Below are 13,109 nucleotides of genomic sequence, written 5' to 3'. Positions count from 1 at the left end.
CACTAAATCAGTCTAGTCATGTTTTCTGGGTGCTCACATTTAAAATTGGCTGGATGATTGGGCCCCAGGACTGGTGTCACCTCATCTTTTGCTACCAAGATTGGGAGGCAGATAATCAAAAGACGGGCTGCCACACATAATACGTAGGAAAGCTCTAAAAGGGGGTACACACCACGTTCATAAGTGTCAGTAAAACCATGTCATGATGTGCATGACTTGTCTGTCTCCCCAGAATGCTGCATGCCTCTCTGGGGCCACACTGGGATATGGGAGATAGAGGCTTGGTTAGTGCCGATGCTCACTCCCAGCATGCTCTGTGCACAGCTGTTCAGTGCTGTCACTGATCCTGCCCCACTCCCAGCATGCTCTGCATACATGCATGCTCAGACACTCTCACTGCCTGACTCATGGAGCCCCTCAGCTCTGTCTCTGGGGCTGAGGCTTCTATGGGTTTGCGGTCCTCCCTTCAGACCATGCCAAGCCCCTGCCCCTCCTCCCGAGAATGGAGACAGAGAGACCACATTTGTTTTAAAGCTTCACAGAGTCAAGTTGTCTCACCCCCATAAGAAAAGCACTCATACCTCCTTGCTTACTCACTTTGGTGTCAACGAGCAAGAAAAGTTTACAGGAATCCACACAGTGGGGAGAGGAAGGCAGAGGGACTGGGGTCCTCACTCAACGGTTAGGATTTCCTGGGCAGTATGACTCCTCCCCCGCCCCGCCTTCTGAATTGTACTAGGTTAGGAATGGAAATGGTGGACGACAGGATCATAGGGCGGGAAGCCAACTCCAGGGACTATTCCCAGTGTCCCTTCGTCCTGGGCCACACACCAGGGCACTAGCAGGGAGGGTGAGGGGGCTCAGTCCAGTCCAGCCCTGGCTCCCCTCCCCACTGTGCATCCTGACTGATGCTGTGTCTGCCAAAAGCAACCAGTGTGTTTATCTAAGTCCATGTCAGTGCTAACTTGGGCTGATGATAGCCGGGCCCCTACACACGGCCCGGTCAACAAATGAGCTTCCACCCTGTAAGTCTCCATGTCAGCTGAAGGAAGACAGACCATCGCTCTGAGTTTCAGGCACCTCTTTTAGGAGCTGGAAAATTGCTCCAGTAGAAATGAGCTCCAGAGCTGTTTCTACAGAAGGAATAGTAGAATCTGACCCAGAAACCCCCAAAGGGCAGTCAGCACCTCCCAGTCCCACGGAGAGACAAACAGCACCCCCACCCTCCATCCCTCTCACCTGCACCAGAACATACTGGCACTCCCCAGGGAACAGGTACTTGAGCCCGTCGAAGGTGAGGTAGTGCGCCATGCCGATGGCAGAGCAAGTGGCATCACACACATGGTCTGTGCAGTTCCACTTCCGGTCCCGACAGACACTAGGAACAGTAATGGCCAGGATGGCCAGATGGGTAACATGAGGTGAGGGCTCTTCTGGGCATGGGGGAACGAGAGACAATGAAGGAATGCAGACCACTCTGGGGTGCCACCAGAGTGGCACCCTTCAGGAAGCCTCTAGAAGTGTAGGATGCCACCGCCTATAGGGTGTGGACGGCGGGGGGGGGGGGCAGTTTGCAGTCATAAACTGTCACATTTTTAGAGCATAGGGTGAAGAAGGAGAGAGGGAAGCCACACCGCTCTCCTGTTCCAAGGGGGGAAGGGAGGCAATGAAGCAAACAGGTCACCCAAGGGGATCGGGCAGCCAGGAGAAGAGGTCCAGATCCTCTGAAGACCACCCACTATGGATTTGCTAAAGTTCAGCCTCCCTGGAAATTGCCTGAGTGGCCATGGGGTCTCTACAGAACAGAGACACTGAGGCTGAGAGCCTTCTAAGGTTAATGGGGAGAACAAGACACAACACCAGCAAAGTTCTGAGCTGGAAAAATAGTGATTAACCAGCAACTTCTGCCAGGAGAGATTTTGTGTGTACACAGCTATGTTTATTTTTTTTTCACAGCTATGTTTAAATCTACAGTGATTTGCCCACTACCACAGCACCCCACCCCACCCCCACCAGTCTGTAACCAGAGCTGACATCAGGAAGCCCACTCTGTGCGTCAGAAGTGGTAAGCTCAGACCTCAGGCCTGAGAGACAGCGAAGCCCCTTCCAGTTCCCAGCCCTTCCTGCCTCTGTCCACGTGCGCCTCTCCCTAAAGCTGTGCGCAACCCAGAAGTCACAGCATGGTGCGTGAGCAGAGCAAAAGGCCAATGAAGAGTAGCCACGGAGAAGGAAGGAGAAAACCAACCACCTGCAGAAGGTCCTTTTCAAACCATGCTGTGACAAGCACACTTGCAGTATGCTTAGGGGGCAGCAGAAGGCCAGAGAGGGACCCTTCAAAGCCTGTGCCTCTTGGCAGCTTGGCCGCATGTGTATTGATCAATACGGGCCAAGGTCCTTCTTGGAAACACTACTCTCCGGGAGAGTGTCTATGCAGGGTGAGCACAGGTGAGAACAAAGATTCTCCCCACTTTACAGATAGAGAAACAGAGGCACAGAGAAAAGGAAAGAATAACCACATTCCCACAGGGTGCTGGAGGCAAGTGTCAGAGGTCCTGTGGCCATGTTGGCCCCCGCATCCCCACTCCGGCTCACTCCACCCCAACGGCTCGGTCCCCAGGAAAGCCTCTCTCAGGCCTCACCAAGTGTTGCAGTCAATTTTCACGGTTTCTCCTGGGGCGTACTCTTGGCCTTGGTGGAAGCAGGGACATCTTTCCAGCGCCACACACCTGTTTTCATGCCGGACCTAAAGGAAAGGAATCCAAATGTCCTGGGGGCCACAGTGAGTGATCTGAAGCCCTGCTGGGAAGACAGCAGGTCATGATCCTGGGATCCCGGGATCAAGTTCCACATCAGGCTCCTCCCCACACAGAGCCTGCTTCTCTCTCTGCCTATGTCTCTTCCTCTCTCTGTGCATCTCTCATGAATAAATAAAATATTTTTTTAAATGCTGTGAGAAATACTGACCCTGTTTACAACAGGGAACTGTATATACATATGGTCCCAATTATAGAACTATATATGTATCAAAACTATATACATATATATACATATATGTCAAAAAAAGACTAGAAGGAAATACAGAAGTTCCAACCAACTGGAAGGGTGAAATAGAAGAAAAAGAGAATGTTAGTTTCTTCTTTGGTTTTTAAAATTGTTTTCCAAATGCTCATCAATGAGCATGTGTTGTTTACAATAAAAAAGATGGACAATATATTTTGTAAAATTTAAGTGCATTTAGTACAGTGGAGGTAAAGGTCGCATACTGGCCATAGGTAGGGATAGACCAAAGGGGAGTCTGGGGCATAGTCAACCCCACAAGCCCACTCCTCACCCCATCCCCTGAGATTCTGACACCCCCTCCACTGGGGTATGCTCTGCTTCCCTGCCCTCCACCCACGAAGGACGTGAGCATGTCACATTCCTCAGGTCTGTAAGGGCCAGGGGAAAAAAGAACTAAGACCCACCAGCCCTAGTAGGCTCAGCAAGAGCTATCCAAACCCACTCTGACCCTAGCGTGTAGATATGCTTCTGTCCCAACTTCAGAAGGCAGCCCTGGAAGTCCGCTCTGGGGATGGCCTGATGGTGGTGATCTAAAAGAGCTCTGGGTCACCTTCACGTGAACAGACCTTGGTTCCAGAGCTATCCAAGGAGTGAGAAGCTCCTGGTCTGTATGTCAGGATCTGTGTGCTCCAGTCACTCCCCAGACAAGTGTGAGTTCCCAGGGCTTGGAACTGGATAGAGCCCTGGGAACAGGGCAGGGACCAAAGGCAAAAGTCGTGTGTGTATGTGTGTGTGTGTGTGTGTGTGTGTGTGTGTGTTGGAAGGGGATGGGAAGAATAACCTCCGCTATGGTAACCACCACCTTCAGTCAACCCTAAGTCCTCAACTCCTAAGTGAAGGGGGAGGGTAGGAGACAGAATGAGGAAGAGGGGCAGGTCAGCCGGGCCCTGTTCTTCCAAGAAGGACCCAGTAGGGAAGATGGCAGCTTGGGAGGAACAGGGAGGGGGCGGCGAAGGTCTCCCTACCACAGCCTTCAGCAGCTGTTACAACTGGGGTTCATTTCCACATATCCACCCCCCATGCCAAGCTTCATCAGCTCTGACATGAGTCCAAGGCCTGCCACCTAGTGGCTAAGTAGTAAGAATGATGGATGCATCCGCTAGGGAAGCTTGTGCTCTCCAATGCCCACACCTCCAGCTGATGGAGACCAGGCTAGAAGTCTCCTTACTGGAAACATTATGTGAGACAAAAGTGATGCATGGGGATGGATTCCAGGAAACAGAGCCTTGCTAACCTCACCTGTCCTTAGCAGAACATGCACCACCCCTCCCCTCCGGGCAGCCTGGTTGGAGGCTCCCACACCTCTTGGTCTGCACGCTGGATGTTTTTATACCTCTCTTTAGGATATTCAGCCTATTGACAAAAAGTCCTGCACACCCATAGCTCACGTAGCCCTTCCCCTGGCCCAGAGGTGCGTCCCAGCTCTCCTCCAATGGACATAAATTTAAATCCCAGCATGATCGTGAGATAATGCCACCACTGCCACAGCTGCCACTTGCTATTTCTGCGCTCTCACTGATAAACTACATGGCTCCTCTCTGCCCTGACTTACTGATGGATTACAGTATTAAATTAGGACCTTGGTTCTGGATGAGGACTGCTATAAAGACAGGAGGGGTGTAGAGTTAAATCCATAAGCCAGAACTGGAGAGGGGACAAACATAACCTTTAAATGAAAAAAGAAGGTTTCCAGGCCATACCTTATTACCAGCTCTGACTTGGGAGAGAAGATCAAATAACACCAGCCCAGCCAAAAACACCCAGAGAGTCCTCAAGCATTAAAAAAAATCCCTGGAGATAAAAAGGATAAAGGTACAACACAGGGCATGAACAGGATCTAGATGAAGACTGGTCAGACACATAGGGTAAGCCAGGATAGCAGTCCCTACCTGGAGTTTGTGGAAAATCACTTAAACATCATGTTTAAAATGAAGAGAACCATCTCTGCCTAATGTTTGTCCCTTTGAGACATGAGAAGGATAAGATAAAGTTGATGAATGCCTTTCTAAGACTTCAGAAGAAAACAGGCAGAAAGCATTGTCACTATTCATCAACTAGGGACATCTTGAGTTCATGTCAAGAACATGGTACTAGGTCTTGGGGCAGCCCCAAGAAAAATTATGAAACAGAAAAAAAATTTACTTTGTTACTCTTCTCTGAAAAGGCCCCATCCTCCCCCACCGCCCCCATACACGAACACCATACTGCCCCATTCTCCAAAATCTTTTTTGCCTTCCAACTATCATTTGTTCTCTCTACCCATCAATACTTCCAGCTCAATACAGCTGATTTCAACTAGATGTTTGCTAAGGTAGAAAGACACTGATTAAATAACTCATACTAAGCTGTGAATGACTTGCTATGAGGATTTATAAGGACTGGATAATTTATAAGTCTTCTCTAAAACTCCTGCTTGTTAACCAAAATGAATTTGTGCTCATTATATGTCAGTAAGCCTGAGTAGGTGACAAATATTTATTATACTTTTGAGACAGAATGGCTTTTTGGGCCTTTTAAAATTACATCTCTTGGGATTTACAGTGCCCACATGGGAGGCCCACCCTGGATGGGCCCTGGAGCCCCGAACTCTACATTTCAAAAAGCAGTGCCAGAGTCTTTTTAGTCTTCATACTGGGCCAGTGAGAAAACTAGGCATCAAAGTACCAGAGAAAGGAACAGGTTTCCCAGTTGCCAAAGGCTTCCTAATAGTAACAGAACTGGATACCAGCTAGGAAAGTGTCACTACAAGATTTCAGAGGGTAAGTGAGCATCTCCCAGACAGGGGTACCACATTTTCCAAGACCACCTCAAGGAAGGGAGGGAGGCAAATAGGGATGAAGGAGCCCAGTCTGGGACTCAGGAAACCAGGGTTTCCACTATATCACTATGCAGCCTTGAGTGGTTCTGGTTCCTATCTTTCCTCAGACTCTTGTGTGAATAGAAGGGGTTGAAATCATGAGCCTTGGGGCACCAGGGTGGCTCAGTGGTTGAGCGTCTGCCTTTGGCTCAGTTCGTGATCCCAGGGTCCTGGGATCAAGTCCCACATCAGGCTCCCCGGAGAGAGCCTGCTTTTCCCTCTGCCTATGTCTCTGCCTCTCCTGAATAAATAAGTAAAATCTTTTAAAAAGAGAGAGAGAAATCATGAGTCTTTAGGGCTCTTACTCCACCACTGGATGATGCTCCTTCAGAATTAACACGGTGGCTGGATGAGCAAGCTGGGCAGTGGGTTGTGCTTTGCTGTCACCTTGTGGTGAAAGTGGGTAATATTCCAACAAAGGCAAATCCACTCCAGAATTTTTGTATTGAAGAAAAAGTCGGAAATTTTTCCGAAGCAACTCCCTTATTTTATTGGTCTCCTGGGCCTCTGAATGTGGACACTGAGGTCTTAAAATTGCTCCCAGCATGTGCTAATTTCCTATAGCATCTCTCCTTTCACAATATGATTCATGGTTTTCCTCCACAAGCTTCTAACAGCAGTCATCAAAGTACCACTTACTAAGCAACTCCCATGACCCTGCCACTGTCATCTCCCGTCCTCCCAACCACCCTTCTAACCCAGTTTTACAGATCAGAAAAGTCAGAGTCAAAGATTTTAAGCAACTTGCCACTCTGTTAAGTAAATGTCAGGAGCCAGGAGTCATACCTGAAAGGATGGGACTCCAACTCAATGCCTTTTCCATGCAGCTTCTTTTCCTGATAAACCAACCATTTATCAGGGCATCAACCCCTTATCAAACGCATTCCCCTACTGTGTTTCATGCAAGGAGACCTTTGCACCAGTGGTAGGAGCAGATGACGTGGCCAGAAAACCCCAGCTCTAAGCAGGTGCCAAGCCTAGCATAAACTGCAGAGAGGGGGGGACTCCCAATCTATTCCCAATGCTTTCAGGCAGATGCTGCTGTTGGCCTTGCAGTGGATGCCCAGAGATGCCTTGTACGGAGAGAGGCGATCCTCAACCAAGAGCAGCGCTGCTCAAAGCGTGGTCCACTACACCAGTGCCGATCTGTGATGATGTGAGGACACAAATGGAATAAGGCCTGGGAAAATCATACGGCAATTCGCCTGAGTCATACATCACATCTGTTAAATCTAATAAAAATAGGGCGGAGGTGAGCTCATATTTTGTATGTCTTTGCTTTTTTATTTCTTTTTTCTGATCATTCATTTCTATTGTATTTATAAAAGCTTTGGCTAAGACAGATTGAAATTTTAAGAAAACAGGCCCTGCACAGATCTCTCCTGGGGACCAGAGGAGAAGGAGGAGGTCAGCAGAGTCTCTGAGACTGAGCTTCGATTACTGATGAAAAGAATCAAAGCTATCCCTAAGATACTGTAAGCACTTTCACCTACAACCCCTTTGGGCCCACAGCCAACGCTGCAGGAATTATGAACAGGAATTATCCACCCATGACACAGATAAGGCAATCAAGGCTCAGAGAAAGAAGGTACGCTCACCCAAGGGCAAGTGAAGCCTGAACAGAGAGTGTAGCCCTGCCCTGTTCCTACTCAGGTGCTCTTTCTGCTCTCCTAGATCTGCCCCCAGCAAGAGCTCCTGCCCCACCCCACACCCACACCCACCCCGGCCCCCTTTCAAGTCCCCAGAATGCAGAATCCCCAACCTCTTCCCCCAAACCCTCAGGCCCGTGCCACGTCCTCACACCTCCCACAGGGGACAGGCTACACGGAGAAACACCCCTGGGTAGGATGTCTACAGCATCACACAGGCCCACACAGCTCCTTTGTCTTTGCATTGCGGCCAGGAACACGTGTCCGGTGCAGCAGCCAGCACACTGCGCACTTCATAAATCACCAACTTTTCTGCTCTGCCGAATTTGGCCTCAACGATCAGCATCGTCATGAAGCAGTTGTGAAAATAATCCAATCTCTTAGACTCCAAGCTCTTGAGTTTAGAATCCCCTGCAGTTGAGGTTAGAGTCAGCTCATTGTGTGACAGATACCCAAAGACTGTCCTCAGAGTGTGTGCCAGAGGCTTCGGGATGCCAGTGAGCTCCCGACAGTGTGTCCACATCCTATGCATGGGGTTTCTCTCTCCACTGGGGATTTGGGACCGTGATGCAACTGTTGTGGTTATTGTCTAAGATGATCTGTACTGTTTGCTTCACTGGGGGGAAGAAAAAGGTTTATTTAAAAGAGTCTCTGATGTTGACATAATTCCCTGAGTGAAGCCCCTTTTCTTACCAGAGACTTGTCTGATGTCTGGAGAATTTCTCCTCCAGGTACAGTGAAAGGACAGTCAAATAAGAGCAATATAGAAGCTTCCTCTCCCCTATCTTATTTCTTGCCTCTCCCCAGCTCTGAGTCTCCCCTCCTTCTTTAGCATCCTTGAATAGCCACCTTCTGCAAACGCACCAAACAAGACCTTCCAGGTTGGGGGTGCTCCATGGCCAATCTCTAGTTCTCCCAGTAGAAAAGACAGTTCAGAATCATCAGAGGCAAAGGCAGAGGAGAACACCTCAGGGAAAGTGAACAGCTGGTCTCTCTATCCTTGAGGAAGGGTGGAAGAAAGGAGATAAATCACCTGCCCTGCACATACTCCAATGCACAGCCTGCCTGAGGGCCACCAGTGATAGGTCCCAGTTCCCCACAGAGGATACGGGCAGCACCCACGGCCCAGGACCCCGCCCCCCAAGCCAAGGCCTGGACATCACTGACACCCTATATGGTTGTGTGAGAGCCATCCTACTCCCTCCCATTTTGACCTCTACAACTCCTGCCCCAGCCCCACCCTACTCATTTTGGGTATGGGAAATCACAGGGAAAGCAAGAAGACATGATGCTTTTGAAAGATAAAAACCCAGAAGTTATAACCTGCAGTATAACAAGAATAACAACATGTATGCAGCAGTCGCAGAGTACCGAGCCCCCACATATACTGTTTCATCCCCTATATGCACACACCTATGATAAAGTTTAATTTACAAATCAGGCACAGTAAGAGATGAAGAGCAATAACTAAAAATAAAACAATTATAGGACTATAATAAAAGTTATATGACTGTGGTCTAAGTAGCTTACTGTATGGTACCCACTCACGCTTCTTCTGGTGCTGATGTGAGATGATAACATGCCTTTGTGATGAGATGATGTGAGAATAAGATGCCTTCGTTATGAGACAACAGAAGATGACTGAGACAAAGCGTTAGGCTATGACAGGTGTCTGCCTCTGGACCACAGTTGACGGTAGGTAGCTAGCCACGGGTAGGGGGACTGCTGTAATGTATTTAAACATAACCAGCCTACAAGCAGACTTGGGAGGGAGGCTAGGAGCCTGGGCACACTCAGATCACTGCCACCAGCAGCAATCCATAGCCGGGTGGTGGCAAACCGGCCTGTCTTGAACAATGCAAGGCACTCGGGGAGCTGCTGGCCACAGGCTGCATGTCAGCAGCCCCAGCCCCAGAATCACTGGATGTTAAGAGCTGGCCAAGACCTCTTGACTCACTTTATGGTTGAGGAAAAGAAGTCTCAAGAAGAGGAAGGGGAAAAAAAAAAAAAAGAAGAGGAAGGGACTTGGGGCTGGCCTTTATATGCAAATAATATGCAAATATGTGCATGTGCCCTCTCCTCTTCCTGCATGTTCTTGGGAAAATCCCAGGGGAAATGCCTGTCTCCAGTTGTAAGTATTTTCTGGAAATAACACACTTTGCTTCCTATGGCACCTCTGTGCACTAAGTTCCTGTGTTTTTGTCAGACCACATCAGGTGGACTCCAGACACCTTCCCACCACCTCCCTTTCCAGCTCTGTCAGCTGAGTCAGCCCCAGGAGACTCCCCCCAACCCCTGCCCCCATCACCACCTCCACCAGCCACCACCCCCACCCCCTTACCATTCCTGGTTTTTCCTCTCTCTGCTCCAGAACCACCATATCCAAGTTGTGCCCGCAGGAAAATGCAAAGCTGCCCACCCCCACCCCGTGGCAGGGATGGCTTACCATGCCCTGCGGGCAGAGGCAGCCGGAGACACAGCCTGTGCTCATGCACTGCAGGTCATAGTTCTGGCAGGTTTTGGCACACTCCAGTCCTTCAGCCCTCGGGTTATCAGCGGGACACACCAACTTGACCATGGGGGGCCGACAGGACAGGCTCCTTTTGCCTTGTGGGTAGGAAAAAGTAAAGGAGTGAATGGATCTCCCTTCCACTCTCCTAGGTACCCCCACACCCACCCCATTGCAGTCAATCACTTCCAGAGACCCAGCTTCCCCCTTCCCTGGGATTAGGTGCTCCCCACCTCCCCGTGAGGCTGGATGGCCACCTCATCTACTCAACTGAGCCCCTGACCTTTGCCAATATTGAAGGCGCCTCTCCTGCTCTCCGCATCCCTATGTCAGCCCACGCTCCTCATGCCCCTTGAACCCACCGTAGCAGGTTGCATGAAATCAGGATGCACTGTGGGAATGTCCAGGCCTAGGCTTTAAAGGACCTGCATTGGGTGCTCAAAAGGAACCTCTGTGGCCCCAAATGGACTATTCATAAAATGGTCACAACTAATTTAGCCACAAAATCTTTAAGGGGGACTTTGCTCCCATGGCTCCCATCCTCTGTCCAGCCTCTAGCCACCCATCACTCTTTTTAAATTTGCTATACTCTGTCCCTTGGCACTCCTCCTTGCCCTCCCTGCTTTGTCATCCTCCATCTGATCTCCTCTATCGCCACTCTCTGATATGCTATCTATTTTACTTACTTGTTGATTGCCCGCACCCCTCTTCCCCCACACTAGAATATCAGAATATCTGTTCCATGAAAACAGAGGTTCTATCTCCTTTGTTCACAGACATATCATATTTCCTGACAATCAGGTATTGACAGCTGATTGAGTAAATGATGACAGCAGATGACTGATACAATACTTTCCTTTCAAAAACTTGGATTTAGAGAAATAAATGCACCTCACGGTATTTATATCTTAGCATATAGAGCACTTATTATCTCCTGTGGACAAGCTCTAGCCTTATTTTTATACAGAAACTTTTGTTAGGAAAACGAAACCCTAAAAGACTAAGTGGATCTTCCAAATTGCACAAAAATTTTGGAGCTTCCTGACTTCAAATATCAGCACCTTCCAGAGACCACAGGCTAGAAAACACCCAAAAGGATGGGGACACGAGCAACCACCAGGGAGAGGAGCAGAGGGACTAGGTGACCCTTGTGCCTGCTATGGACTGAATGTCCCTCCCCCAAAAATCATACTCTGACCCCAAAAGTAGTGGTGATAGGAAGTGAGCCCTTTGGGAAGTAAGAGGGCCATAAGGGTAGAGCTTTCACAGATGGGGCTAGGGCCCTAATGAAGACAGTCCCCCACAAGCTCATCAGCCCCTCTTGCCCTCTGAGGACACAGGAGAAGCCTGCAACCTACACCTGATCTTGCCGGCACCCTGAGCTTAGACTTCCAGCCTCTACAACTGCAAGACATTTACACTAAGAACACAGAAATACATTTCTGTATTTCTCACAGTGAAGCCACCTAGTCTGTGGTGTCTTGCTACGGCAGCCTGAATAGAAAAAGACAAGATTTTAAGTTCTGATTTCAATGTCTGAGCCACCCATGTGCTTGGGATCTCACCCCGGCTCAAGGCTGAGAGATGCTCCCCAATCAGTCACATAAGCAGCCTGACTTCTTACCTGGGCCAAACTGGAGAACGAATGTATAGCACACATATGGGTCACTGGGAGAGGTGGGGTGTTGAGAGAAGTGAAAGGCAGAGAGAAGTGGTCAAGCTGGAGGTTGAAATTGGCCCATTTATCTGCCTAAAGTCATCCCTCTCCTTCTGGGACAGTCCTTTCGAGGCACGGATCCCTCTGGAAGCCAATTAGTTCTCTCTGATTCATAAGCATGAATATGGTCCCATCAGTGCCAGGTCAGCCCCTTCTCCCTTCTGTGCCTTGTCCTTAACCAGTGTAGCTACTATTAGGACCTTAAACTGAGAACCAAGAGTCTCAACTCCCTTCTTTCAAATCCATCTGAAAAGCTTTCTAACCAGGTGTCCTTCTTGAAAGGAGTGGTCAATAAATTGATTCCAGACAGTGTCAGAAAAGATCTAGAAAAGACTTGTCAGTCTATTTACCCACTCCATGATATCTTTGTTAGAAAAGCAAAAATGTTGAAGAAGCCCAAGTTTGAATTGGGAAAGCTCCTAGAGCTTCATGGTGAAGGTAGTAGTTTTTCTGGAAAAACTACTGGGAATGAGACCGGTGCTAAAGTTGAATGAGCTGATGGATATAGCCACCAGTCCAAGAATCGGTTTAAAATTAAGACAGTTAATGGTGACAAATAAAAAATCTTATTTGTGATGTTTAAAAATAAATCATCAAATAAATAAATAAAAATCAACAGGTGTCCTTATCATTAAAGACCTAAATATGAGACCTGAAAGCATAAAAATACTTGAAGAGAGCACAGGCAGTGATCTCTCTGACATTGGCTGTAGTCACTTTTTTCTAGATATGTCCCCTGAGGCAAGAGAAACAAAAGTCAAAATAAACTATTGGGACTACATCAAAATAAAAAGCTCCTGCACAGTGAAGTAAACAATCAGCAAAAGTAAAAGGCAACCTATGGAATAGGAGAAGATATTTGCAAATGGCATATCTGATGAAGGGTTCGTATCCAAAATATATAAAGAGCTGACATAACTCAACACCCCAAAAAAACAAATAATCCAATTAAAATATGGACAGAAGACTTTTCTCCAAAAAAGACATCCAAATGCCCAACACACACATGAAAAGGTGCTCAACATCACTCATCGCCAGGGATATACAAATCAAAACTCCAATGAGATATCACCTCCGCACACCAGTCAGAGTGGCTAAAATCAACAACATAAGAAACAACAAGTGTTGGTGGGGATGTGGAGAGAAAGGAACCCTCGTGCACTGTTGGTGGGAATTCAAACTGGTGAAGCCACTCTGGAAAACAGTATGGAAGTTCTTCAAAAAATTAAAAATAGAATTCCCATACAATCCAATAATTCCACTACATGGTATTTACCCAATGAATATGAAAGTGCTATTTCAAAAGGATACATGCAC

At 48.2% G+C, this 13,109-nt stretch overlaps 1 protein-coding gene across 3 annotated transcripts in view; it reads right to left on the bottom strand.

Annotated features, from left to right (window-relative positions):
• Positions 1 to 13,109, bottom strand: part of VWF (von Willebrand factor) — a 137,724-nt gene that overhangs the window by 60,640 nt on the left and 63,975 nt on the right. For all 3 annotated transcript variants that reach the window (XR_013364392.1, XM_077871349.1, XM_077871348.1), the window contains exons 18-20: positions 10,013 to 10,173; positions 2,640 to 2,743; positions 1,240 to 1,378 (exon numbers count right to left, since the gene is read on the bottom strand). Coding sequence is in view for 2 of the 3 variants with exons in the window: in XM_077871349.1 (XP_077727475.1) it covers positions 1,240 to 1,378; positions 2,640 to 2,743; positions 10,013 to 10,173 (404 nt within the window). In the remaining variant the exon portion in view is untranslated. The remainder of the gene's footprint in view (positions 1 to 1,239; positions 1,379 to 2,639; positions 2,744 to 10,012; positions 10,174 to 13,109) is intronic.

Source organism: Canis aureus, chromosome 25 (assembly GCF_053574225.1).
Source record: "Canis aureus isolate CA01 chromosome 25, VMU_Caureus_v.1.0, whole genome shotgun sequence".
NCBI classification, from domain to species: domain Eukaryota; kingdom Metazoa; phylum Chordata; class Mammalia; order Carnivora; family Canidae; genus Canis; species Canis aureus.
Note: the sequence above shows the minus strand (reverse complement) of the source record. Positions and strands in the feature narration are given on the sequence as shown.